The following is a 26,193-nucleotide window of genomic DNA, read 5'->3' on the forward strand; positions in this document are numbered from 1 at the left end:
TGGAGCTTTTGAAACATTTTCACGCAACACAGTGACCCTCAAACAAAAATCCTTATTCTCAAACTCACCAAGAAACAATGGATAATCCTCAGCCCTGAGCCATGGTGTGCTGATTGTTACATGCTTGAAGTACTTTGAAGCGATTTCCTTCTTGTAATGCTCTTTCAAAGGACCTTTTCCTGAGGTTGCAGAAACATTACATACCAGTGAGTATCAATTCAACAACCTTACCACCACTCAAACACTTAATGTATGTATTTAAACTCAATTACATACTCTGTTAGCGAAAAATAAAATAGCTGAAGCTGAAAATGCAATATATATTGTTATGGTTCTCCGCCGCCCTTCTTCCCCTTACCAAGGGAGGGATTAATCCCCTTGTTCTTTCTGGGCTTGGCGGAACCAGGAGACTTAAAACGCCTCTTCCGGGCAAAACGCAAGATAGGGTTTCGGGACCAAGTCTCGCTCGTACCTACATCCCTGCGCCGCAACGGAGGCGAGGAAGCAAGCCTCGCACGAGCCACGTGTGACTTGGGTATGCCGAGCGGATTGAGTACCACGTGGTCCATGCAGTCTTAGTAGTGGAACCCGATTCGAGCGGTTTTATTCGTACCATGCTTGGCCAATGAGGAAATCACAGGAACAATCGAATGGAAAAGGAAGAACACAGGTTTAATTATTATTCCCATACGTATGTACAATGATCGGGACGCAGAGACACAGAGCAGCACGTAGTCAGTCTTATCTTACTGCCCAGACTCGGGCCCGTCACACTCACACAGGGAATTGCAGATGGGTAGATGTTCCAGCCAAACGCGTCAACGTGGTCGTCCAGGAACGGCCCAGTCCGGCTCTCCACGGTCCCAGCACGTCCCGCAAAGATGGCAAGCAGGTGGTAGAAGGAACCTCGTAGCGCGTCTCCCGAACAAAAGCAGCCGATGAGGTAAAACGGCAAATACGCGTCTCTTAGCGCGGCCGGCTGTCATACAGCCGTTATCACTCGCGTGACTTAATGCACTGTAAGCGGCTCGGCCTCCAGCTCAACCGAGCGTCACTTTATAATCGCGCGTATTCCGGTTCATGCGCGTCTTTCTTCACCCGCGTATCTCTCAAAGTTCTTTGATGCTCTCAACTCCTGCTCGTCAACGATTCCTCCTGGATGGTCAGTGCGCGCGAGTCCTCTCTATCAGCGAGTCCTCCTGCGCTAGTCCTTTGTTCAACCAGTCCTCCCGCGCTAGTCCTTGACGCTCTTACTCCTTGCGAGTCAACCAGTCCTCCCGCGCTAGTCCTTTGTTCAACGAGAGTCCTCCCGCGCTAGTCCTCCTGGGGGCTTTGCGCGATGGGTTATATTGATATGCCCCGAACCTTCTTGAACCCTCTCGACCCTTCCAACCACGCCCTGTGACGCAGTGCTGCCGCCACACCCTCTGAGCCCTGGTTGGCAGCTCGTGCTTACCGTCAGCTCCTCTGCCGCCCCTCATTCAGCTCCGCCCCAACCCTCCTAGGCCTGCCTCGTGTTAATTCGCCCAAAATGAACCAAAGTCAGTGCAAAGGGGCATGAGGCTAGGGAGGCTGGAGAGTCAGTAGAAGTAGGACCTATTCTCCTTACTCTACTCAACGCAGAACTAACAAAGGAAAAGGACTAAGCTCACAAATACTAAGAAATAACTACACTATCGTGAGGCTACATGTCGCTTGTGTGACAAACTATGAGGGGGAAATTTTAACCTTTATTATACTGACTGTACAAAACTCAAAACCGCAACAATATATATATACTGTCACATGAAAAAGTAAGGACACCACATGTAAATTTTTGACTTTTTCAACATATTTCAACATATTTCACCATACAGCTATTTGATCTTCATTTCAACAATATTGATAGATAAAGGTGATATAATACAACAAATATCATGAAACATTTACATTTTGTAGTCCATTGTATAATTTAAATAAACATAAATGCAAATTTCGCATGTGGAAAAAGTAAGTACACCCCTACATTTATCACTACTTCAAATACCTAAAATTAGAATCAGGTGCACCAGCTCAAGTGCAAATGATTAGAACATCGTTAGAGAGGATCCTGGAGGAACCTGTCTTATTTAAACCTCAGACATTTCGTTTGGTTTGCTCTTTGTTGTTGAAGTGTTGGGCTAGGGGCTAGGGTGCCAGCTCAGGATCCTAGGATCCTGGGTTCGAATCCCGGTCGATCGCTGAATTAACGCCAGGGGGGTTGACTCAGCCTGTCATCCTTCCGAGGTCGGCAAATTGAGTACCAGTTCACTGGTAATTCCCTGTTTGTCGTAAAAAGGCGACAAAAAGGGTTGGCGGCAGGAAGGGCATCCGGCCGTAAAACATTGCTTCAAAAAGGGGACCAAAAAACAACAACCACGGTCCCCGAAAAAGGCCAATCCCCGCTTGCGGGGAAAAATGGCCTCTAAAGGTGGTTTTTTTGTTGTTGTTGTTGCTGTTGAAGTGTGCCGCGTCACCATGCCTAGATTAAAAGAGCTCTCTGAGGCCTTCGGAAGGAGGGTTATAGATACCTACGAGTCTGGGAAAGGATTTAAAAAGATCTCCAAACAATTTGAAATCAATCATTCGACTGTCCGGAAGATCATTGACAAGTGGAGAAGATTCCAAACAACTGCCAACTTGTTCAGGCCAGGCCGCCCCAGCAAGTTCAGCCCGCGAGCAGACCGCAAGATGCTGAAAGAAGTCACTAAGAACCCCAGAATGTCATCACGGGACCTACAGGTAGCTCTTGCCACTGTTGATGTCAAAGTGCACGAGTCTACCATTAGAAAGAGGCTGCACAAATTTGATCTACATGGGAGGTGCGCCAGGAGGAAACCTTTGCTGTCCAGAAAGAACATCAGGGCAAGACTAAAGTTTGCCAATGAACACCGAGGCAAAGACCAGCACTTCTGGAACAATGTGCTCTGGACAGATGAGTCAAAGGTAGAGCTATTTGGCCACAGTACCAGAAGACATGTTTGGCGAAAACCAAAGACAGCATTTGACCACAAGAACCTGATACCAACTGTAAAGCATTGTGGTGGAAATATTATTGTTTGGGGCAGCTTTGCCACATCAGGGCCTGGGCAGCTCACCATCATATAATCCACTATGAATTCTTCATTGTACCAGAGGGTGCTCGAGGATAATGTGAGGCCATCTGTCGGAAAGTTGAAGCTCAACCGAAGGTGGATCTTGCAACATGACAATGACCCTAAACATACCAGTAAATCCAACAAGGAATGGCTGAAAAGAAAGAAATGGAGGGTTCTGGAATGGCCAAGTCAAAGCCCGGATCTAAATCCCATCGAGATGTTGTGGGGGGATTTGAAACGAGCTGTGCATGCAAGAAACCCCTCAAACATCGCACAGCTGAAATAATTCTGCATTGGAGGAGTGGGCAAAAATTTCTCCCAGTCGATGTCAGAGACTGGCAGACAGTTATAAGAAATACCTACTTGAGGTTGTTTCTGCCAAAGGGGGCAATACCACCTATTAGAGCCAGGGTGTACTTACTATTTCCACAGAAGGAAATGGCATCTCTTAATTTTTTGTTGAATAAATTATTGCAAATTCAATTTCTCATTGTTTTTTGTTCAATTAGATCACCTTTATCTATAGATACTGTTTTTTTTTTTTTTTTTTTTTTTTTTTTTTTTTGTATACAACGTCGAGGCTCGTGAAAGAGCGAACATTAATCACACAGAAAGACAAACCGACACAAAAAACATATAACATAGGGAGCGGTAGACAAGATGGGGAGAGAGGGGGAAGGACACAAACACAACATTTGAGAGCAGGGACCGAGAGACATGGAGACATCGAGAGATCTGAGAGAGGGCGAGGGCTTTGGGGGGGGGGGGGGCGTGGGAAGGGGGCGGTGGGAGAGGTATAAAACATATGGACACTGCCAGGACTTCCAGGAAAGAAGTTGGAATTTCAAACAAGGTGGATCTGGGGTGAATTAGCGGGGGTAGAAAAGATCAAGGTTTTGGATGGGGGAAGATAAGAGATGGTGGTGAACAGCTGTTTTAAAGACCTGGAGGGAGGAGTGGGATTGAAGGGAGTGAGGGAGTTTGTTCCAGAGGCGGGAGAAAAGAGGAATGAAAGAGTGAAGGTGAGCAGAGAGCCGAGATTTCGGCAGTTTAACCATCAGAGGGTTGCTGGCAGATCTTGTGCGACCTGTAGGAATATTTGGGGGACAGAGCACAGAGAGAGCTGGGGGTGCAAGGCCGGAGAGGAGTCGGTAGAAGACAGAAAGACCACCTACCTGCCTGCGGTGAGTGAGTGAAAGGCCCTCAGAGATAGCTTCATCGCGGGAGATTCCAATAATTCTGAAAGCTTTGGTTTCAACAGCGTGAAGCCGAGCTAGGTGTGAGGCAGGAGCACCGGCCCATAGGGGAGAACAGTATTCCATTGAGCTGCGGATGAAAGCCTTGTATGTGGTGAGGAGCTCAGGTGTGCCGAGGAAGGACTTCGCACGACGGAGGATGCCCAGTCGGCGACTGGCTTTGGAGGCCAGCTTGGAAATGTGGTTTTCCCAAGAAAGATCATGGCAGATAGTGAGACCCAAAATCTTGAGCGACAGAACTTCTTGGAGAGGATTGTTGAGAAAGTAGATGGGAGGGTTGTCCAGTCGATCTTTTCGGAGAGACATAGTAAGAGTGTGAGATTTGTCAGGATTGAAAGACATGTTCCACTTGTTTGACCAGTCTGTGATTTTGTCCAGGTCTTCAGAGAGTGAGGAGGCAGCAGACTGCCGATCTGAGGGAAGAGGAATGGAGCGGCAGAGAGTGGAGTCATCAGCAAAGAGATAGAGAGGATTTTCGAGAGAGTCAGAGAGATCATTGATGAAGACCAGAAAAAGCACGGGGCCCAGAACACTGCCTTGGGGAACTCCAGCCTGAACAGGAAGAGGAGATGAGAGAAACCCATTCAGGGCCACACGTTGACGACGACTAGAGATGTTAAAAAGATTTTTAAAAACATTTCATGGGGTGTACTTACTTTTTCCCCATGCGAAATTTGCATTTGTGTTTATTTAAATTATACAATGGACTACAAAATGTAAATGTTTCATGATATTTATTATATTATATCACCTTTATCTATCAATATTGTTGAAATGAAGATCAAATAGCTGTATGTTGAAATATGTTGAAAAAGTCAAAACTTTACATGGGGTGTACTTACTTTTCCATGTGACTGTGTGTATATGTGTGTGTATATATATATATATATGTATATATGTATATATATATATATATATATATATGTATATACATATATATATATATATATATATATATATATATATATGTATATACATATATATATATATATATATATATATATATATGTATATACATATATATATATATGTATATACATATATATATATATATATATATATATATGTATATACATATATATATATATATATATATATATATATATATATATATATATATATATATATATATATATATATATATATATATATATATATATATATATATATATATGCATATATATATATATATATATATATATATATATATACATATACATATATATATATATATATCTATATATATATATATATATATATATATATATATATATATATATATATATATATATATATATATATATATACACAGACTTGACATTTAATATGGAATTTTTTTTCTTTTCTTGACTTGGGTTTACTTTCTTAACTCAGTATATCAATCTGGTGAGTTTATTTTACACTTTGGTGATTTATTTGTTAAAAGAACCATGTCACTGATTGTCTGTCGCAGCAAGAAGTCAACAACAGGATTATATCACAGGTGGCGTGGCAAATTGTACGGACAGGTGCATTTGATGATTGGCTTCACAGTCGGGTATACAAGGGTTGTTGCGTTCTGTATTAGTGGAAAACAACTGCTGCACGTCTCCAAAAGTTATTGCCGCTTCCTCTGGAGATGGTCGGTCAACTTGACAATGCTGTTTGTCATGGAGTGGTGGCTTTACAAAAATTACGGCATGAAACAGCGTGCTATTGCTCGGCAGTATGGCATCACTCAAGGTCAGGTGTCAAATATCCTGAAACGAAATGCTCAGAGGGGTGTGCCTACTCCAATACCGAGGCCAGGACGTCCCCGCAGAACCACAAGGAGGGATGATCGCTAGCTGCACCGATTAGTCCGCAATGGCCGTACCAAGTCAGCTAATCGGCTTAGGGCTGAGTGGCAGCAACTGACAAATGTGCCTGTATCCAGAAGGCTAGTCAACCAACGACTGGTTCAAGCAGGCTATCATGCCAGGCGTCCCCTGAGAAAGCCACGCCTGACCCGACAACACTGCCAGCGCTGATTGCAGTGGGCCAGAGAGCACCGTCAATGGCAGCCAGGACACTGGAATCACGTGATCTTCAGTGACGAGTCCAGATTTCTGGTCTATCGTCAAGATGGCCGCGTCCGAGTGCGCAGAAGAGTGCATGAAGCCTACAACAAAGATTGTATAGTGCCAAGAGTCCAAGCTGGAGGTGGTGGGGTGACCGTTTGGGCTGCTTTTCATGCAGGGGGCAAAACTGACCTGGTTGTTCTGAATGGAAACCTGAACCAGTTCAAGTACAGGGCCATTCTGGAAGAAACAATGCTTCCATTTGCTCGTGCAGCCTTTCAAGGAAACTTTGTCTTCCAAGATGACAATGCACGGCCTCATTGTGCTCGCATGATCCAACACTTTCTTGCTGACCGTGGTGTAGAGCATATGGAGTGGCCTGCCATGTCCCTGGATATGAATCCGATAGAGAACTTGTGGGCAGAATTAATGCGTCAAATCGACTACTTGGACCAGCAGCCGACCTCTGTGCGTGAATTGCAGCAGGTTATTGTCACTGCATGGCAAGCGATTCCTGTCCAAACCTTGGCAAATCTCGTGAACAGCATGCCTCGACGTATACGTGCTCTCCTGAATGCTGGTGGGGGTTACACGAAGTACTGAACTGTAATTTTACTGTCCTTAATCCCAGTCGTAATTTAACTTTTGTTTTTGTTGAAAAAAAATTTGGCTAATGTGCAAAATAAAGAGATACTTCTGGAAAACGTACAGAAGTTTAACACAGTACTGTCCAAGAATTGAGTTCGATATCAGTTTACATCACTTTCAAGGATCAATTTATTTGTTTTGAAATGTCAAATGTGGTTTTTGTTTCTTTTGAAGGTCACATTAACAAAATCTAGAATAATTTCAACATAATTCCAATGAACTTTTGGTTCTAAGACATCTTGAAAAGTTCACCCCCCCAAAAAAAAAAAATTCCATATTAAATGCCAAGTCTGTATATATATATATATATATACTACACACACACACACACACACACACACACACACACACACACACACACACACACACACACACACACACACACACACACACACACACACACACACACACACACACACACACACACACACACACACACACACACACACACACACACACGCCGTTTGAAAGGTTCTGCACAAGAGATGAAACAGCAATCATTCTACACAATTACTTTTACATGTCATTTGTAAGAAAATTTCATGGTGTCCTTTGCAAAGAGTTCCGTGAGTTATCGCCAGGACCAGATCTCAAATCTCTGCTCCAAATAGCAGTCGAACATCAGGCCCGCCTCACCGGTCGGTGTGTGAAACAATTGTGCCTAACCTTTTTGCAGGTTAATCCAACAAAGTGTGACTAATTCAGACCATTAATACTGCAGTAGTAGTAGTTTGTGAAAATAAACTTATTAACTTTTTTATTTAATAATTTTTTTTTCTTTTCTATATGCATATTATCTGCCACAAAAAAACAACATGTAAAATTGATAATGTAATTGCCAGTCTGTTTGTATGGTCTGTGAACAGGATATCTCAAAAGGTTGTGGACAGATTTGGACGAAATTTGGTGGAGGTTGTGTGTGTGACAAGGACGAAACAATTACATGTTGGTGAAGATCTGGATCCGGCGACTATAATTTCGCAAGTGATTCTTCACCATCGGGAGATAATAATAATAATAATAATATTACATTTATTTTATATAGCGCTTTTCAAGAAGCCCAAAGACGCTTTGACAGAGTACAAAAAACAAGTACAAAAAGACAAAAATCAATAGGTAAATAATCAAAGCAAAAGGAAGGAGAAGGAGAAGAGATAGTCAGGGGTTAAATGCTGTGGGTTAAATGTTGAATGCAGTGTTGAACATGTGGGTCTTGAGTGATGTTTTGAATGTGGTGAGTGAGGAGGAGTCTCTGATGGTGTGAGGTAGTGAGTTCCAGAGGGTGGGAGCAGCGATGGAGAAGGCCCTGTCCCCCCAGGATCTGAATTTGGTCCGGATGGGGGGGGGGGGGGGCGGGGAGTCAGGAGGTTGGTACCAGCAGAGCAGAGGTTGCGGATGGGAGTGTGCCTGGAGAGGAGGTCAGCCAGGTAGGATGGGGCCAGGTTATGGAGGGCTTTGTAGGTCAAGAGGAGGATTTTGTACTGGATTCTCTGGGGGATGGGGAGCCAGTGAAGCTTGTAAAGGACGGGGGTGATGTGGTCAACGGGTCCGGGAATGGGTGAGTAGACGGGCAGCGGAGTTCTGAATGTATTGGAGTTTATTGGTGATTATTGAGGGTGAACCATAGAGGAGGCTGTTGCAGTACTCCAGACGGGAGGTGATGAAGGCGTGGATGAGGGTTTCTGCAGCTGTGGAGGAGAGGGATGGACGGAGACGGGCGATGTTTTTCAGGTGAAGGAAGGCTGTCTTTGTGATCTGTTTAGTGTATTTGTCGAAGGAGAGGGTTTGGTCAAAGATGATGCCAAGATTCCGGATGTGAGGGGAGGTGGATACTGGGAAACCGTCAATGTTGAGGGCAACGTTATGGGTGGATTTGGTGAGCGTTTTTGGGCCAATGATGATTATTTCAGATTTATCATTGTTAAGTTTGAGGAAGTTGATTTGAAGCCAGGATTTTATTTCAATGATGCAGTTTGTCAGGATAGAGTGGGTGGCGGTGGAGATGGACTTGGTGCAGATGAAAAGCTGGATGTCATCAGCGAAGCAGTGGAATTGGAGACCATGACGGCGGATTAAGTGACCAAGGGGGGACAGGTACAGGATGAAGAGGAGGGGGCCAATAACTGAACCTTGGGGGACACCTTGGGGGAGGGGAGCAGTGGGGGATTTGCAGTTATTGATGGAGATGAACTGGCGTCTGTCAGAGAGGTATGATTTGATCCAAGAGAGGGCAGTGCCGGTAATGTTAAAGGTGGTTTCAAGTCGGGTGAGGAGGATGGTGTGATTGATGGTGTCAAAGGCGGCGCTGAGGTCGAGGAGTATGAGAATGTTGAGGTTACCAGCGTCAGAGGAGAGGAGAAGGTCGTTGGTGATTTTGAGGAGAGCAGTTTCAGTACTGTGGTTGGAACGGAATCCGGATTGGAATGTTTCATACAGGTTATTGGCAGAGAGGTGATGTTTGAGTTGAGTGGCTACAGCGCGTTCCAAAACTTTTGACAGAAAGGGTAGGTTGGAGATGGGTCTGAAGTTGTTTAGGGTGTCAGGGTTGAGTCCAGGTTTTTTCAGAATGGGGGTAACAGCAGCAATTTTCAGGGATGGTGGGACGATGCCTGTAGACAGGGAGGAGTTTATTGTTGCAGTGATAAGTGGAGAGAGAGCATGAAGGGAGGCCTTGACAAAGCTGGAGGGGATGGGGTCAAGAGTGCAGGTGGCAGTTTTCATTCCTATGAGGAGTTCAGAGAGGTCAGTAGGGGAGACTGGGGAGAATTGAGACAGGGGTTGGCAGGATAAGGGGGGGGCAGGTGGTTTGAGGGGGAGCGGGTGCGGTGGTGGTTAAGCTGTTGTAGATGTTGTCAATTTTGCATTGGAAGAATGAAAGGAAGGAGATACAGTTGTCTACTGTGAATGACTGGGTGGTGGTGTTCAGGGGTCTGAGGAGTTTTTTTTATTGTAGAGAAGAGTGCTTTTGGGTTTCCGGAGCCAGAGTGGATAATTTGAGAGTAGTAGGCGGAGCGGGCACGGGAGAGGGCATCTTTGTAGTGTTGTCGGTGGTCCTTGTGGGCTTGGGAGTGAATTGTGAGACCTGTTTTATTGCGGAGTCTTTCAAGTTGGTGAGCACGAGTTTTCATCAGGCGGAGTTCAGGGGTAAACCAGGGAGCAGAATGGGTGAAAGAAACTGTTTTGGTTTTTATAGGCGCAAGCTGGTCAAGGCAGGAGGAGAGAGTGTGGTTGTCGTAGTCAGTGAGGTCAGAAGGGGTGTGGAGGTCAACGAAGGGAGAAGTGGACATTTTTTCAGAGAGGGTGGATGAGAATGAGGTAGGTGAAAGAGCGTTTAGCTTACGGAAGTTGACAGTGCGATAATGCCTTGGTGCTGGGGTGGGGATGTTGATGGTCATAGTGATGGCTAAGTGGTCAGAGAGGGTGAGGTCAGAGCCAGAGAGATGGTGCAAAATTAATCCAGTAGAGCAGACAAGGTCCAGAATGTGACCACGGTTATGGGTAGGAAAGTTGACATGTTGAGTGAGGTTAAAGCAGGTGAGTAAATCAGTGAAGTCAGTGGTTATTGTGGAGTCAGTGGAGTCCATGTGGATATTGAAATCACCGAGGAGGAGGATTGAGGGGGAGAGGGAACAGAGCTGGGTCAGAAAGTAGGAGAAGTCAGACAGGAATGATGGGTGTGGTTTGGGAGGGCGGTAGACGACAGCCATGACTGACTGTGTGTGACCAGAGAGTTTAAAAGCCAGGTGTTCAAATGATGGAGCAGATGAGATGGAGATGAGGCTGGTCTTGATGTCTTGTCGGTGAATTACGGCAATTCCACCACCTCGGCCCTCCGAGCGTGGTTTATTGATGTAAGAATATCCATTGGGTGTAGTGAGGTTGAGTGAGAAGTAGTCCAGAGGTTGTTGCCAGGTTTCAGTGAGACAGAGAAAGTCCAGTTTATTATCCAGAATGTAGTCGTTCAGGATGAGGCTTTTGTTGTTGAGGGACCGGGTATTGAACAGGGTGAGCTTGATGTTGTTTTGTACGGTGGGGATGAACTCAGGTGATTTAGCCAGGGTTTGCAGACAGGAGGTGCGATCGTGTGCGTTGCTGTGACCAGGTGCGCTGGGACGATGAGTGGGAGTGCGCTGAGCCGACCAGAGTACGGGAATGAAGTGATGTGGTCAAAAACAATGTATAGCACAATATCTCAAAAAGTTGTGGACAGATTCAGACGAAACTTTTTAGACAGGCTGAGTGTGTGACAAGGAAGAATTGATTCGATTTTGGTCTGGATATGAGAAGTATTTAATTTTTTAAAAAGTGATTGTTCACCATTTGAGAGATGGGGCCAAAAACAATATATAGCACGATATTGCAAAAGGTTGTTGACGGATGAAACGAGGTGGACACAAACAAGTGATTCGATTTTGGTTCAGGTCTGGTCTCGATCCACGTCCGGCCTATCGGTGGGATACAAAATGTAAACTGTCCAGCCTGGGAGCGGAGGTATGCACTCTACCGAGTGCCGTTCTAGTTGTTCAATTGTTCATTCCAAGTGCCTTTTTGTCACTAGGGATATGCAGAACACCTGTTTGCAAGTTTTGTGTAAAGCATAAACTAACACTGAATGACATGGCAAGATGAGTAGCAATGTGTGATTGGTTCAGTGACCTAATGGAAAGGTACCCAAATTGGATCAACTCCTTGTGGTTCAGTGATGAAGCACACTTACATTTGAATGGGGCTATCAGCAATCACAACACCATCTGGGGTGCTGAGTCTCTCAAGGGCCCCAAGTCCACTTGTTTCTGTGCATTGAATGCCAGATGGGGTATGCTGGGACCGTATTGGTTCAAGGAGGCCAATGGTAAGTCGGTGACAGTCAACGGCGAGCAGCACCGTGAGGTCTTCCGCTGATTCCACGCTGATCTAGCTCAACTACTGTCTCCAAACTAACTCAGACTTGCATGGTTCATGCAGGATGGTGCCCCACCGCACACTGCAGGTGAAACCATCGCTTTTCTCCACCAGCTGTTTAGAAATCGTGTCATCAGCTTGTTCACAGCGCATGAGTGGGTGCCCCAGAGCCCAGCTTTGAATCCATTGGATTTTTTTCTTTTGAGATGCTGCCAAAGGTCAAGTTTACGCCAAAAAACTTCAAACCCTGGCTGTCCTGAAGCAGGAGGTGGAGGACTACCGTCAGGCTACCACTCCATCCACTTGCAGATGAGTTGTGGAGAATTTTGGAGACAGGGTCAAAGCCTGTTTGAACAGAGGCGGAGCACACATTGAAAAAATCAATCACAAGCAGTACAATGAGTGATTTGAAAATGGCATGATGAATCAAGTGTGTCAATGAACTTGCTACCTTTTGTAATTTTTCTCCAATAAAATGTTCAAATAGACCACTTTTTTGAAACACCCTGTATATACCGTGAAACCCCAACATTCGCGGATTCCACATTCGCAGACACTGCATATTTATGGCTCATAAAATGTGACCTGCTTCTACATCCACGGGCCTGTGCTTCACGGTTTTTTTTTCCGCATATTAGTGGTTTTTCACGGGTGCATTCATGGTTTTTCTGACCTGCTTCAACATTTGTGGCTCTGTGCTTTGCGTATTCATGGTTTTTCGTGGGCGTATTCGTGGTTTTTAACAGGATTTTTGATTTTGCCTTATAGATCACGACCCGCCGAGAAATCAGGCACCTTTTTCCCATTGAAAAAAATCCCCGATATTCACGGATTACTGACGTCATGCGCACAAATTATGCCAACACATCACCTCCAAGCAAGAATTGTGTCCATGTGGCACTCAGGTCTTTGCAGACTGAGATTTATGCCTTTATATTCACGAATAAATGAAAGTAGAGTTGCTGATCCAGATCTCGCCCTTGTTATGAGCTCATCAGAACAACATAATGCTAAATTGATTGGTGACCATACTAAGCTCATTAATTAATGTGCATGATGTCAGTGTCATGTCAGGTTCAGTGTGCTCCTTCCATTAAATTTATTATTCCTGACAGCAAACCTCCCAACTGGTGATCAGCAGGGCAGAGAAAATGTGTCCGGGTGGCAAATGACACTTGCTACTAACAGGTCGTGCAGCAATTGCTGTGATGGGACTCGAACGATGTGAGGCCTTAATACCAAAGAAAGCTGACAGTGGATTTGCCTACTTTTGCAAAAAGTCAAGTTGTGGATTTATCTGCTTTTAACACAAAACAAATTGAAAAGTATAAATCTGTAATTTTTTTGTTAAATTTTATTTTGTGAAATTCTGGCCTTCTGTTACTTTACTTACATCAATTTAGGACCACCCTTTTTGAAATTGATATATTATACCAAGAAAGCACATTTTTAAAATGTTGATTTACTGAAAATTAAAAAAATGGATTTATCGGTTTTTGGGTAAGAACTCTTCATGTACACACATGCAACACGTACATACTAAATACCTACTTGTTTTATCTTAAACTTATTTTATCACTTCCAAGGAGCTTATCCCATAGTATGTAAAGTTTAGTTGAAAAGTCTCCCCTACTCCTCCAATATTAACTTGCATTATGTTGTTAAAAAAGTCACAATGCAGTAACCTTTGAAATATCACACTGATATGTAAGCCTGTTGAACACCATCATCAGCGAATCCATCATCCATCACCGAATGCATTACTTTTATATGTCAGTTATGCAGCAATTGCACTGCATTTCCATTAATTACGCTGCGCTCACGAAGCAAAAAGCAGGGTTAGGCTTTCGGTTGCGTACGTATGTGTGACGTGTCTGCATTTTAAAAATCCTTTTTCTCAGCAACCGTTGGTCCGATTGACAAGAAATTTTACCATAGGAGCAGCTACGCCTGTATAATTTTATTTATAATTATGACGTCATAAGTCACGTGGTACAGGCGCAATCTTGGAAACACTTCATACGTCGACATCTCTGAAACCACGCCATGGAAAAAATTTAAACATGGCTCATTGTAAAGAACTTCACATGGGGAATAGGTGTGTTAAAGATGACGTCGTTGGTGCTGCAATTATGACGTCTTAATTTGACAGGGACAGCACTTAGTCTGATAAGTTTGAAATTGATTGAGCGTGATCTATGCAACAACTATATTGGAGAATATAAATTTATGATGTCATCGCTCACGTGGTCTGGCAGCCATATTGGATCAAATTAAAAAACCCTTCAAAAACAGAAGATTTGGTTTGCACCAAATTGACTACATGGGGTAAGTATTCTATGAATACCATATAGTTTCCTACCTGTGATGACACACAACAAGGAGGGCAATGATACACCAAGCTCCTTCTCTTTCTCATAAGCTGTTGAGAAAGAAGATACAAAAAAACAAAAACATTTCGAAGAGTTATTTGATACAACAGAATACACAAAACACTATAAATAAGCAAAATATACAATTTGGTGTACATCGTGGCTTTGAACACAGAGAAATTCCACATTCTTACCTCAGACCTGCCAACATTTCTCCCCCCTACTTCTCCCCCGCCCTCCCCCACCAAGTGTCTGAATGTAACCGTTTCAGTTTATGGAGGATTCAGTACTGTATTGTTTTGTTAGATTTCCATAATGAAAACAAACAAACAAAAAGTTTTCAATAAAACCGATGTCTAGTGTGTGCACACATACTTAACATTAGCTTGATCAAACAAAAACACAGATTATTATATAAACACACCGTCAAGCCATTTAATAACTTTAGATCTCAGGTGGGAAATCCAACTCTTGCTTTTTATTTCTGACGATGCCAACCGACTTCAAACCTCCTGAAGTATGGGCAATTAAAAAATCAGCGTGACAACAATTAGTGTCATGAAGTGCTGACACTTGAGGCCTTCATACTTGGAATCTAAATATTGCTGCATATAACTGTTGATAGTAATGGACAGTTTTGGTGGCTTTGAACTATGATAAATTGCAGAAGTCATCACAACGCTTTCACCTTGCCATTATTTTAGAAAATGCTCTCCTACCGGTTTGGAGCTGGGCACACGTGGTGAGGATGCTGTTTTGATAGTTATGTGGCTGTAATACTAGCATTATCCTTTACTCAGGTCTGGCATTTAGCTGTTCTCAAGCACACTGCTCAGGTGTACAGCAGGTTACCGCAAAACCTGGTTCTAGACCCAAAATCATCTTACTATGACTAATAATAACAAAGTTATGGCTCTTTTAGTGTTTTTCTAATATTCGCGAATTGAGATGTTGGCCATCTTGGATTCTGAGTTTTTCCGAAGTGGGATTTTTGGGGAATTTACTCCATGGCATTAGGTAGACATAAAAGCAACTTTCTTGAAAAAAAAAAATTAGCTTTCAACATTTTTTCTCATTTTTTATTGATATCCAGCTAATGCGCTTGTGCTATTCTTCTTTTGTATGATCTTGCAGCCAATTATAATTGAAGATCTAGTCATAAGAGCCATTTGATTGCAGCATCAGCGGCCGTGCGTAGTTCGGCAGAGGACCCGCTGAATCTCCACTGCACAAAGTGTTGTACTACATGTAGCATTGTTTGAATATATGATGGTCACTGGTACACACTGTCCTCTCAATTTGCTTCCAATTATACAGGACATATGATGAGCAATTTTTGCATGTCGGGTTCGCAGTGAGTTAAGACCACTCCACTGGCGGCTCTGTAGGTCAAAACCTGGCAGCTCCTTCATGAGATCTTGAATTAGCTGGCCATTTCGGACTGATGCCTTTCCCATTGCTGCTGCCACATCTCCTTATCGTAAATATTGGCCATTGCAGGTCACCTAATCCAGATAGGATTCCGTAACTTCAAAGTAAGTCTTGGAGGGTTCAGTACCTGTTTGTGGATTGGCACGTCAGCATTGGATTGTATCTTAAGGTGCACTTAGGACATTCATGCTAGCCTGCAAGTGTCAGAGGCTGCGATGTTAGTAGGCACAAGGAGCCACGATAGAGGGGTTGACCTCAGTGTGCCAGATCCAATTCTCATTGCAGAGTTCAGGATAGTGTCAAGGTACTTAGTGTGTGTGTGACTGCTCGTAGCCCAGACCGGCGGTGTACAGTACTCTGCGGTGGGATACACCAGATTGAGAATAGAAGTATGAAGGCTGCATGTGCCAGCAAGCCGACAGATGAGGTTCACTCTAGCCTTCGTTTCTCACAAACCCTTTTCAGATGTTCCTTGTATGTCAGGCTGTGATCTAGAGTGCTTCCAAGATATTTGGGGTGTGCTTCGTTCTGGACTGGATTACAACAGAATGAGATATCTAGTTTGGCAATTTCTCAGATGGGAGGCAGGAACAGTAGTTACCCTGTGCTCGCGAAGCGAAAAGCGGGGTTAAGCATTCAGTTACGTACGTATGTGTGTCGTGTGCCGTGCGTGTCTGCATTTTAAAAAATCATTTTTTCGGCAACTGTTGGTCCGATTGACATGAAATTTTCGCCATAGGAGCGCCTCCTCCTTTCAAATATTTTAATGATAATCCTGATGTCATAGGTCATGTGGTACAGGCGCCATCTTGGAAGAAGCGAAAAATGTTGCACCTCTACATCTCCAAAACCACTGCATGGAAAAAAATTGAAATATGGCCCATTGTAAAGAACTCCATATGGGGAATAGGTGTTGTTAACGATGCCGTCATTGGTGCCATAATTATGATGTCATAATTCGACAGGGACAATGCTTCGTCTGATCAGTTTGAAATGTATTGAGCATGATCTATGCAACAATTACATTAGAGAATATAAATTTATGATGCCATCACTCACGTGGTCTGGCAGCCATATTGGATCAAAAAAAATAATGTTCAAAAACAGAAGAGTTGGCTCGCAATACGTTGACTGCGCAGGGTAAGTATTCTATGAATACCATCTGGTTTTTGATGGATTAGGACAGAGTCTCCATTTGTTGAAATACTCCTCTAAAACTTTGAGGTCGTTAGTAAGAACCCTGCTCACATCATCAAGATTGTACGATTGGAAGGCAAGAGCGAGATCATCAGCATAAGCAAACTTCCGTGAAGTAGTCACAGGTAGGTCACTTGCATTTATGTTGAAAAGCATCGGGGTAACACTGATCCTTGGATGAGACCATCATTCAGAGTTCTTGGTGCACTGGTCATATCCCAAAGTAAGACTCTGAAACACGGTCGCTAGGTATGCATGGGGAAGAAGTGTGTTAATGGCAGGGAAAGAGCTTTGCTGTCTTGAGAAGGAGCCCATGTCTCCAAACTGTCATAATCTGCTGGCAGATCTACCAAGGCAACACCACTCTTGAAAGAGCACTGGTATTCTCAATGTGCATTGTGAAAGCCAGGACCTGATCCACAGAGCTTCTCCCTCGTCTGAATCCTGCCTGTTCCATTGGGATGGAAGGCTCAATGACCAATGAGATACAGCTTAGCAGAAGACGCTCAAACAACTTGTATGATGTGCAGAGTAATGATATTGGTCAGTATCTTGAAAGGTCATTGAGCAGCTTCCCTGGCTTGGGTATGGCGATAACCTTAGCTTCTCTCCACATCCAAGGAATGCTGCCAAACTGATGGATAGCGGTAAAGAAGGAGGCACAACAAGCTTTACCTTTAGGCCCCAGATGTATTTTTATTTCACGAATGTTTGGTGTACAATGTTCATGCATTTGTGTACAATTGTGTAAAAATTTATTTCAGGCAAAATTCACAATTTCCACACTTCTGATCACACCTGAACTCCTATCCACTTACAAGCCCCTCATCTGCAGCTTCATAGAGTACTAATCTCCCCTATGGGCTGGCAACCCTGCCTGACACCTTGCTCAGCTTTACACAGTGCAAACCAAGGCCTTTAAGATTATTGGAATCTCCCGCACTGAAGCAGAGTATATGGGCTTATCACTTTCCCATCAAAGGAAGGTCGGTGGTTTATATGTCTTCAACCACCTCCTTTCTGGCCTTGCACCCTCTGCTCTTTCCATGCTTTGTCCCCCCAGGTTTCTGTAGGGAGCACACGGTCCACCATTAACCCCCTTCTGGTGAAACTCCCAAAATCCAGGATCACTGCTAACCTCCACTCATTCGTTCCTCTTTTTCCCCACCTGTATAACCAACTTCCACATTCTCTTCAATATAATTCATACCTCCAGGTCTTCAAGACAGCTGTTCACCACCATCTCAGATCGTATGCCAACCACCTATCCCCAGCAGATTCCATCAAGCACTCTATTCAACCCCACCAGATACAAACTCTCCACTCATCTGCATGCCTAGGTGTTTCTCTTTTCCCTTGCTTATTTAATAATCTTCCTTATCCATTCAGTCTTACTCTGATTCTTTGAGACCTTTTATGTTTTAATGCAACTTCCCCGGAACCTGGGGCAGCCATCTTTTTAAAAAAATCCTTTCCTCTCTGCACCCAGCAGGGTAATTAAGGAGGAATTTCCTTCTCCCCATGGATGCCAACCAATGGGGTTTAGTCATGCTCTATTATTTAAATGCTGAACGTCAGGCAAGGAAGTTGCACATGCCATTTTAAAAGTCTTTGGTATGACTCGGTCTGGGTTTGGAATCAAAGTGCCAACTTTCCAAACTCCTACCCTTGATATTTTCTCCTCTTGCCGACCTTGTCTACGTTCCCTATTTCATCTTCCCATTTCCTAACATACCTGTTGCCTACTCAGATTTTGTTCTTCTGTTCCCCACAATTACAATGATTAGTATGTTACCATTACAATTGACTCAAAATAAAGACAATTGGTTCACCTTCGAGAGCAGACAGCAGGATGGAGAAGTCTTCATCTTCTAAGTGGTAGGGAAACAGAATATGTATGCAATTAGAGAAGTTTTAAAGTAATTTTTTGCTTGTGTATTGGTGACCACTTCAGATGGCTGCCTGAACAGTTCAGAAAAAAACAAATATTTGAACACATTAGCTGCAAAAATCCATCTGTAAATAATTACGTATCTACACTCGTAAAAAAACATCAGAAACAAAATCCATTTCCATCAAAGAAATTCTGCCGCTACCTCGTGACACAAACCTGTCCAACTTGTGCTGCTCATGATGAGGGCAGGGCGTCCCACTCTCTTGAATATTTTGTCTCCATTCGTCTCCCTCTCTGTGATAACTGTGGAATTCTCACCACTGTTCACCCAGAGGTAAAAAAAATCAATTTTGTCACCCAAACAACCTTCCATCTCTTCGTAAAAATTATATTTTACTCTACACGAAAACCTGGGAACATTTTAAGGACGTCACATAAATCTACACTTACGACAGAAAGGTCCAGCCAAAATCATGGTATGAGAAATACAAATTAATTCATTAGTTAATGTATCTGCAAGAGTTTTTCTTTTTTTAAAAATTATTACAGCATCCCGCCAATAACTAATCACGATTCAATATGAATGACTCGCCTTGTGTGTGAAGAGGAAAAAATGGCTCAATTGAGAGTATCAAGTTTGGTTAGCACAGAATTAAGTAACAAAACTGGCGGAGGAGCTGTTACTAAGTCAAAGTCTTCCTCTGTTTAACGAATGGTCACTTACAGTCAGAAACAAACAAAACAAAATCAAAAAAAAAAAAAAGAAATGCAAAAAAAGATTGCTCTTACATGATCAATGGAAGTAAGGTATTGAATATTTTTTTGATGTACCATATGTTTTACAGAGCATAAAGAGTATGGTACATGCTTTTGAAAATGTATCTAAACAATATGCAATAAAGGCAAAAAAAACCGTTTTGCATAACTAGATTTGGTTAACAGAATGCCAGACAAATTGTGTCTAGAGGTTGAAGCCATTGTAAAAGAAGAGGCCAAAAACATCTCAAAAGCAAACAGAAAGAAGAACGCTAAATGGTCGTCAGAAGAGACAATAAATATTGAGATGGAAGAAGAGAGATGTAATCCAAAGGTGCATCAAGAGAGGCAGTTATATCAAAGCTTTTGATTATGTTGAACATGAATTGATGTGGTTTATGTCGAGAGGAATGGGGATGTCTGAGCACCTGACATCTGATAAAAAGCCACCTGGAACTAAACAAGAAGCTACAGAAAGAACAGTATGTAGAGATGGAATGGTTTGACATTGGAAAAGGGTCAGATGGGTGAATTCCCTTTAGTCTGGAGGCACTTCCAGGAAATGTGACAGTAGGGGTACACTCATGTTACAAGCTGGCAACAATGTTTTTCTGAAAGCCCAGACCTCTAGGAACCCAAAAAGTCTTGTTGCCAGCTTGGGAAATGGTTTGGACCAGATTTGTGGCCATTTTTCAAAATGGCCGCCTACATTTTTGGTGTTTTCTAATATTTGAGCTCTAGAACTTATATCTGGCTGTCCTAAAGGTCTCTAGGGTTATGACCTTATAACATATAGTCATACAACAATCCTCACCCAAATTGGGGTGCATGGCATATCTATAAGTGGTTTTATTGAAGCAAAAAGGCAAAAATATGCCTGAAAAACGCCTTCATTTTGATTTTTCCAAATCACTAAATTGCATACTGTGAAGTTGTTCTTTGGTCAATTTCTTTCAAAATAGTTTTAAAATTTGCCCAGATCCCTCCTCTTCATTAGCAAATCTTCAGGAATATACCCAAGTTCTCAGAAAATATGTTTTATGCATGATCAGCTACCCCTACCCCCTAAATCACAAAACGTGCCAATTTTCAATATTTCCAGATTCCAACCAATATCATTGTTGTATGACTTTTTCTCATCATGATAGGTCCAAATTAACTTACTCTATGTGATTAGGTGTTAATAAAAATTGAATTTCACACTTTAGTGAAAATCCAAGATGGCTGCCAAATGGCCAATAAAATATAATATTTCACATTATGACGTTAAGTTAAGGTAATGCAGTCTACCATTTGATACCAACACATTTTTGAGACATAATATATTGCAATAATGATGCTTTCCTTTGTATCCTTCCTCAGGTCCTGCCCGAATCATCATTTTAACATAATTGTTGTGTTAACAATGTACTATAACATATTGCTTGTTGCATGTGCTGTAAATAGCTTTCAGTGTTGTGGTAGACATAGTCTTTGTCTCTTTCCAGATATGAATGAAGATGGAACCTGTAGCTGTGATAGGCGGGAGACGGAAGAGAGAATCAGTTGCACTGGACATCGACTGGAGCACATGCTTCATTTGCCAAGGCAACAGAAAAAATGAAAAGACAACCAAGCCCACAGATGTTGGTCTCGAACGCTTTAAAGACTGTGTGATTACGAGACAGAAATACCATGACCATGAGTACATCTCAACACTTGACAGAATACAGAGTATTGACCTTGATGATGAAAAAGAACACATAGTATGGCACAGGGGCTGTTATTCAAAGTTTACACATGCCAACCATATTGAGAGACTGAAAAATCGGCATGAAAAGGAAGCAAAGGACTCGTGTGACCAACCATCTACATGCATTCGCCCCTCTTCTAGAGCATCAGTTGCTTCAGTGTCCTGGGACAAATGTATTTTCTGTCAGGAGGATAAGGCAGGAAAGCAATTGAGGAATGTAGCCACTTTAGAGACCTCAGACAGAATACTAAATGATGCTCAAAAGAACAAGATTATGAGATGCCGGTTGGCAGGAATAAGTGACCTAATAGCTGCTGAAGGGAAGTACCACCTTCCTTGTTATGTAACCTTCAGGAGGAAGTCTGAGTCAACTGTGGTAGAAGAAGGCCCAGAATATCCACCAGATGTTTGTTTCAACAAAATGATCGAGGAGGTGGATGCTGGGCTGTCTGGAGGAGACATCTATACCATGAAAACCATCTGGCACCAATACTGTTACATGATGAGAAGAGACTTCAGTGTCTGTGTGGAGCAATGTGACCGACAGAGTTACAAAGCATTCAAGAACAAAGTCAAAAGGGTATTAGGAGATAGGGCAGATTTTGTACAGTCCATGAATCAACAGGATTCACTTCTAGTCTTCCCACTAATTCAAACAGGTATTGTTGTTCAGAACTTAGCAGAGATGGCAGATGAGCTAGAACAAAGTGAGATACAAGATTCTGATGAAACCTCCCAGCACATTCCATCTTTCTCAGCCGAAACAAAGGACAATGAACTCTTGAGTTGGCATGCTCGGACATGGTAGGGACATGCTCGGAGTAACAGAAGATAATAATGATGACCAGTCTGTGCACAAGGAATCTGGAAAAGCAAGGATGCTGAGGGATGAATCTGATGTCCAAAGCCTGATGTCGATGTTTCAGAGATTTGAGGTCTTCAACAAAGAGTCTGAGGAACTTGTATGTCTCACTACTGGGGATATTGCAAATGCCGCAATTAAAAAGGACCTGCTATGTGCGGAGAAGGTTGGACATCAAGTGGCCCGTACCTTTGTGACTGAGCGTTTCATTGAGAAAAAGACCAGCCTACACACAAGCATCCCAAAACAAAAGTTGAAGACATTTGCATCCATGTTTGCTGTTGAGGTGTCCAAGGACAAGAAGAAAAAGGGTACTGCTATTGTCAAAGCAGATCGCGATCTGTTTCAACGACTGATTGTTGTCATGGAGGCAGGCAGAGATATTGACATAGATTCACTTCTCACACAAGAACTTTGCCATGTACCTTTAGCTCTAGCCAATACTGATGGGACCCTCAGACAAACAAACAAGTCACAGTTGCTACCTCTTCTAGAGAAAGATGGTGTGTCTCAGGCAAATGCCCCAGCATCTAACACACCAACATGCACAATTGTTGATGGAATGGCCTTAGTTCAGGCATTGGGAAAGCCAAAGGACACAAAGACATTTGGAGACTATGCCAAGAGGGTCGTAGCTGCAGTGTCAAACAACTTCAAGGAGCCCTGTAACCATGTGGATGTGGTCTTTGACTGCTATGAAAAGCACTCAATCAAAGATGCAACAAGAAAGAGGCGGGTTGGAAAGGGTCGTGGCATTAGATGTGAAATAAGCAACAGAGATCTCAAGCTACCACAGCAATGGAAATCTTTCATGGATGTCAATGACAACAAAGTGGCTCTTACAAAGCTTCTCAAGGAAGAACTACTTGAACATGAACATGAAGCCACACAGGAATTGGTGGTTAGTGGTGGAAACAATGGCATGGCTGCCTCTTCCACAGGCAGGAACATGGAGCATCTCTGTTCATCACAAGAGGAGGCAGACACGCGTATGATTCTTCATGCTCTGGAAGCAAAGGCTAGAGGATATGAGAGGATCGTCATCACCAGTAGTGATACCGATGTATTATTGCTTTTGATGGCCTTCCAGCCCCAAATGCCAGACGAGGTATGGATGAAATCAGGGACCTCTAAATACAGGCGCTACATTGCTGGCCACAAAATTGATTGCACTGATGATGTCAGGGACAGTCTTCTAGCTTTCCATGCCATTACAGGATGTGACAGCACCAGTCAACTCGCAGGCATATCAAAGAAGGCAGCATGGAAAATATTTTGTGAAGTTCCTCACCTACTCTCCCAGCTAGGGGTTGCACATGTTCCAAGTGAAGAGATTTGTGCAAAGGCTGAGGAGTTTGTCTGCCGTCTTTACAACCCGAAAGGAGACGCAAAGGAAATCCAGGCGCTGAGATGTTCCCAATTCAGAAAAGTTGGTAAAAAGCCAGAGAACATGCCACCAACAGAGGATGCATTGCACCAGCACATTTTAAGGGCACATCATCAAGCCCTTGTGTGGCGAAATGCCAATGTGCCAAATCCAGGAATCCCCAATCCAACAACATCCGGCTGGTACCTTGAGGACAACCAGCTGATGCCCCGTCTCATGACCAAGGAAGGGCTCACAGCAGAATGTGTCAAAATTGCGACGTGTGCATGTACCTCAAAGGCCCGTCCATGTCTAACTGGCAGGTGCAACTGTAGGAAAAATGGATTGCGGTGCACATTGGCATGCAAATGTGCAGACTTATGCAGGAACCCCCTCAATGACTCTGATAGTGATTAGACGACATGCATGGAAACTTGAGTATATTCCATAATGTCATATTGTTACTATGCTGGCTGTATTTGACGTAATGTAACCAATCTATGATTCAGTTGTATTTCACAAAGTATTACTAGACTAAGTTTAGTATTTGGAGTATTTGGTTCTACTAGTCTTTGATTTACTAAGCTCAATATGACATAATGTCAATAGTCTATTATGCTACTGTATTCCACATAGCATTACACGTCCATGATTTGACTGCATTCAAATAGTGTTACTAGTCTTTAGTTAGGCTGTATTTGACATAATGTAACTAGTCTTGCTTCAGCTCTGTTCCACCAATGTATTACTAGTCTATGATATGACTGTATCCCACATTCTGTCACTTATGTATGAATAGCCAGATTAGCTTGTTGGGTATGACTTTGTTAATTCAGTGCCAAATATTTGTTTAGTTTAAAGGTGCAAGCATTGCATTGACGTTTGTATTGTTTGGATCAGTGTAACATAATAATGTTTGCATTATGTATACAAGTTATGTATGTTTATTTTTGTTTTACATTAAATAATATAGCTTATATTTTACAATCTTCTATGTCTTCATTTATGTAAGTGCCTTGTTTGTCAGCTATGTTGGAACTAATATACTCCGCAAACAAGGCACTTCCAAATCCACACTACTTTCCTGAAATTCAAATGTTATAAAACATAAATTTTACATTAAGTCCCCCTCTAAAATAATACATCTTCAACTCATCAAGACTCTTTCACATACATGTGACCTATAGAATAGTAGTGCCTCATATATTTAGTATAAATGGAACATTTTAGAAGTGCCTCTGAATGAAATTGCAGTCTTATGGTCTCGCGCCACCAAATATTCTATGGCCATTTGGCAGCCATCTTGGATTTTCACTAAAGTGTGAAATTCAATTTTTATTAACACCTAATCACATAGAGTAAGTTAATTTGGACCTATCATGATGAGAAAAAGTCATACAACAATGATATTGGTTGGAATCTGGAAATATTGAAAATTGGCACGTTTTGTGATTTAGGGGGTAGGGGTAGCTGATCATGCATAAAACATATTTTCTGAGAACTTGGGTATATTCCTGAAGATTTGCTAATGAAGAGGAGGGATCTGGGCAAATTTTAAAACTATTTTGAAAGAAATTGACCAAAGAACAACTTCACAGTATGCAATTTAGTGATTTGGAAAAATCAAAATGAAGGCGTTTTTCAGGCATATTTTTGCCTTTTTGCTTCAATAAAACCACTTATAGATATGCCATGCACCCCAATTTGGGTGAGGATTGTTGTATGACTATATGTTATAAGGTCATAACCCTAGAGACCTTTAAGACAGCCAGATATAAGTTCTAGAGCTCAAATATTAGAAAACACCAAAAATGTAGGCGGCCATTTTGAAAAATGGCCACAAATCTGGTCCAAACCATTTCCCAAGCTGGCAACAAGACTTTTTGGGTTCCTAGAGGTCTGGGCTTTCAGAAAAACATTGTTGCCAGCTTGTAACATGAGTGTACCCCTACCACCTTTTCTAGGCCACTTTTGGGGATATGCCTCCAGACTTACTTCACTTACCTTTTAAATCTGTAGAGTAAGTACATCATGAAGAAATCTAACCTGGATGTCGTTGAGGCTGGAGTCAGGATTGGAGGAAGATGTATCAACAACCTAAAGTATGCTGACGATACCACTTTGTTGGCAGAAAGTAAATATGACTTGATGAAACTGCTGCAGTTAGTGAAGAAGGAAAGTGAAAAAATCTGGTGTTTATTGAAACATAAAAAGACCGAAATCTTGTTCACTGAGATGATCGATCTGTTCAGATTGCGAGAAGATCATGTGGAAATAGCGGAAAGCAATGTAAGAGCAGCAATAAGAGCAACAAATATTGGGGAGAACAGCAATGTAAGAAGGACAACCATCACTGCAACACTCCACCGATCTGGGCTTTATGGCAGAGTGGCCAGACGGAAGCCTCTCCTCAGTGAAAGACACATGAAAGCCTGCTGGGAGTTTGCAAAAAAGGAGCGAAAGGACTCTCAGACTGTGAGAAACAAGATTCTGTGGTCTGATGAAACCAAGATTGAACTGTTTAGCTTCCGTCTGTCCACTCTATCAAAAAGCCCAGATCGGTGGGGTGTTGCAGTGATGGTTGTCCTTCTGGAAGTTTCTCCCATCTCCACACAGGATCTC

The 26,193-nt window shown here is 42.6% G+C and overlaps 1 protein-coding gene across 2 annotated transcripts in view; it reads right to left on the reverse strand.

The window, feature by feature from the left end:
- ALG1 (ALG1 chitobiosyldiphosphodolichol beta-mannosyltransferase) overlaps positions 1–26,193 on the reverse strand; it is a 115,748-nt gene that overhangs the window by 74,343 nt on the left and 15,212 nt on the right. For both annotated transcript variants that reach the window (XM_068117594.2, XM_068117584.2), the window contains exons 7-10: positions 19,072–19,175; positions 18,794–18,832; positions 14,324–14,383; positions 69–179 (exon numbers count right to left, since the gene is read on the reverse strand). In XM_068117594.2, the coding sequence (XP_067973695.2) occupies positions 69–179; positions 14,324–14,383; positions 18,794–18,832; positions 19,072–19,175 (314 nt within the window). The remainder of the gene's footprint in view (positions 1–68; positions 180–14,323; positions 14,384–18,793; positions 18,833–19,071; positions 19,176–26,193) is intronic.

This window comes from Myxine glutinosa, chromosome 1 (assembly GCF_964187855.1).
Source record: "Myxine glutinosa chromosome 1, kmMyxGlut1.1, whole genome shotgun sequence".
Lineage (NCBI taxonomy): Eukaryota > Metazoa > Chordata > Myxini > Myxiniformes > Myxinidae > Myxine > Myxine glutinosa.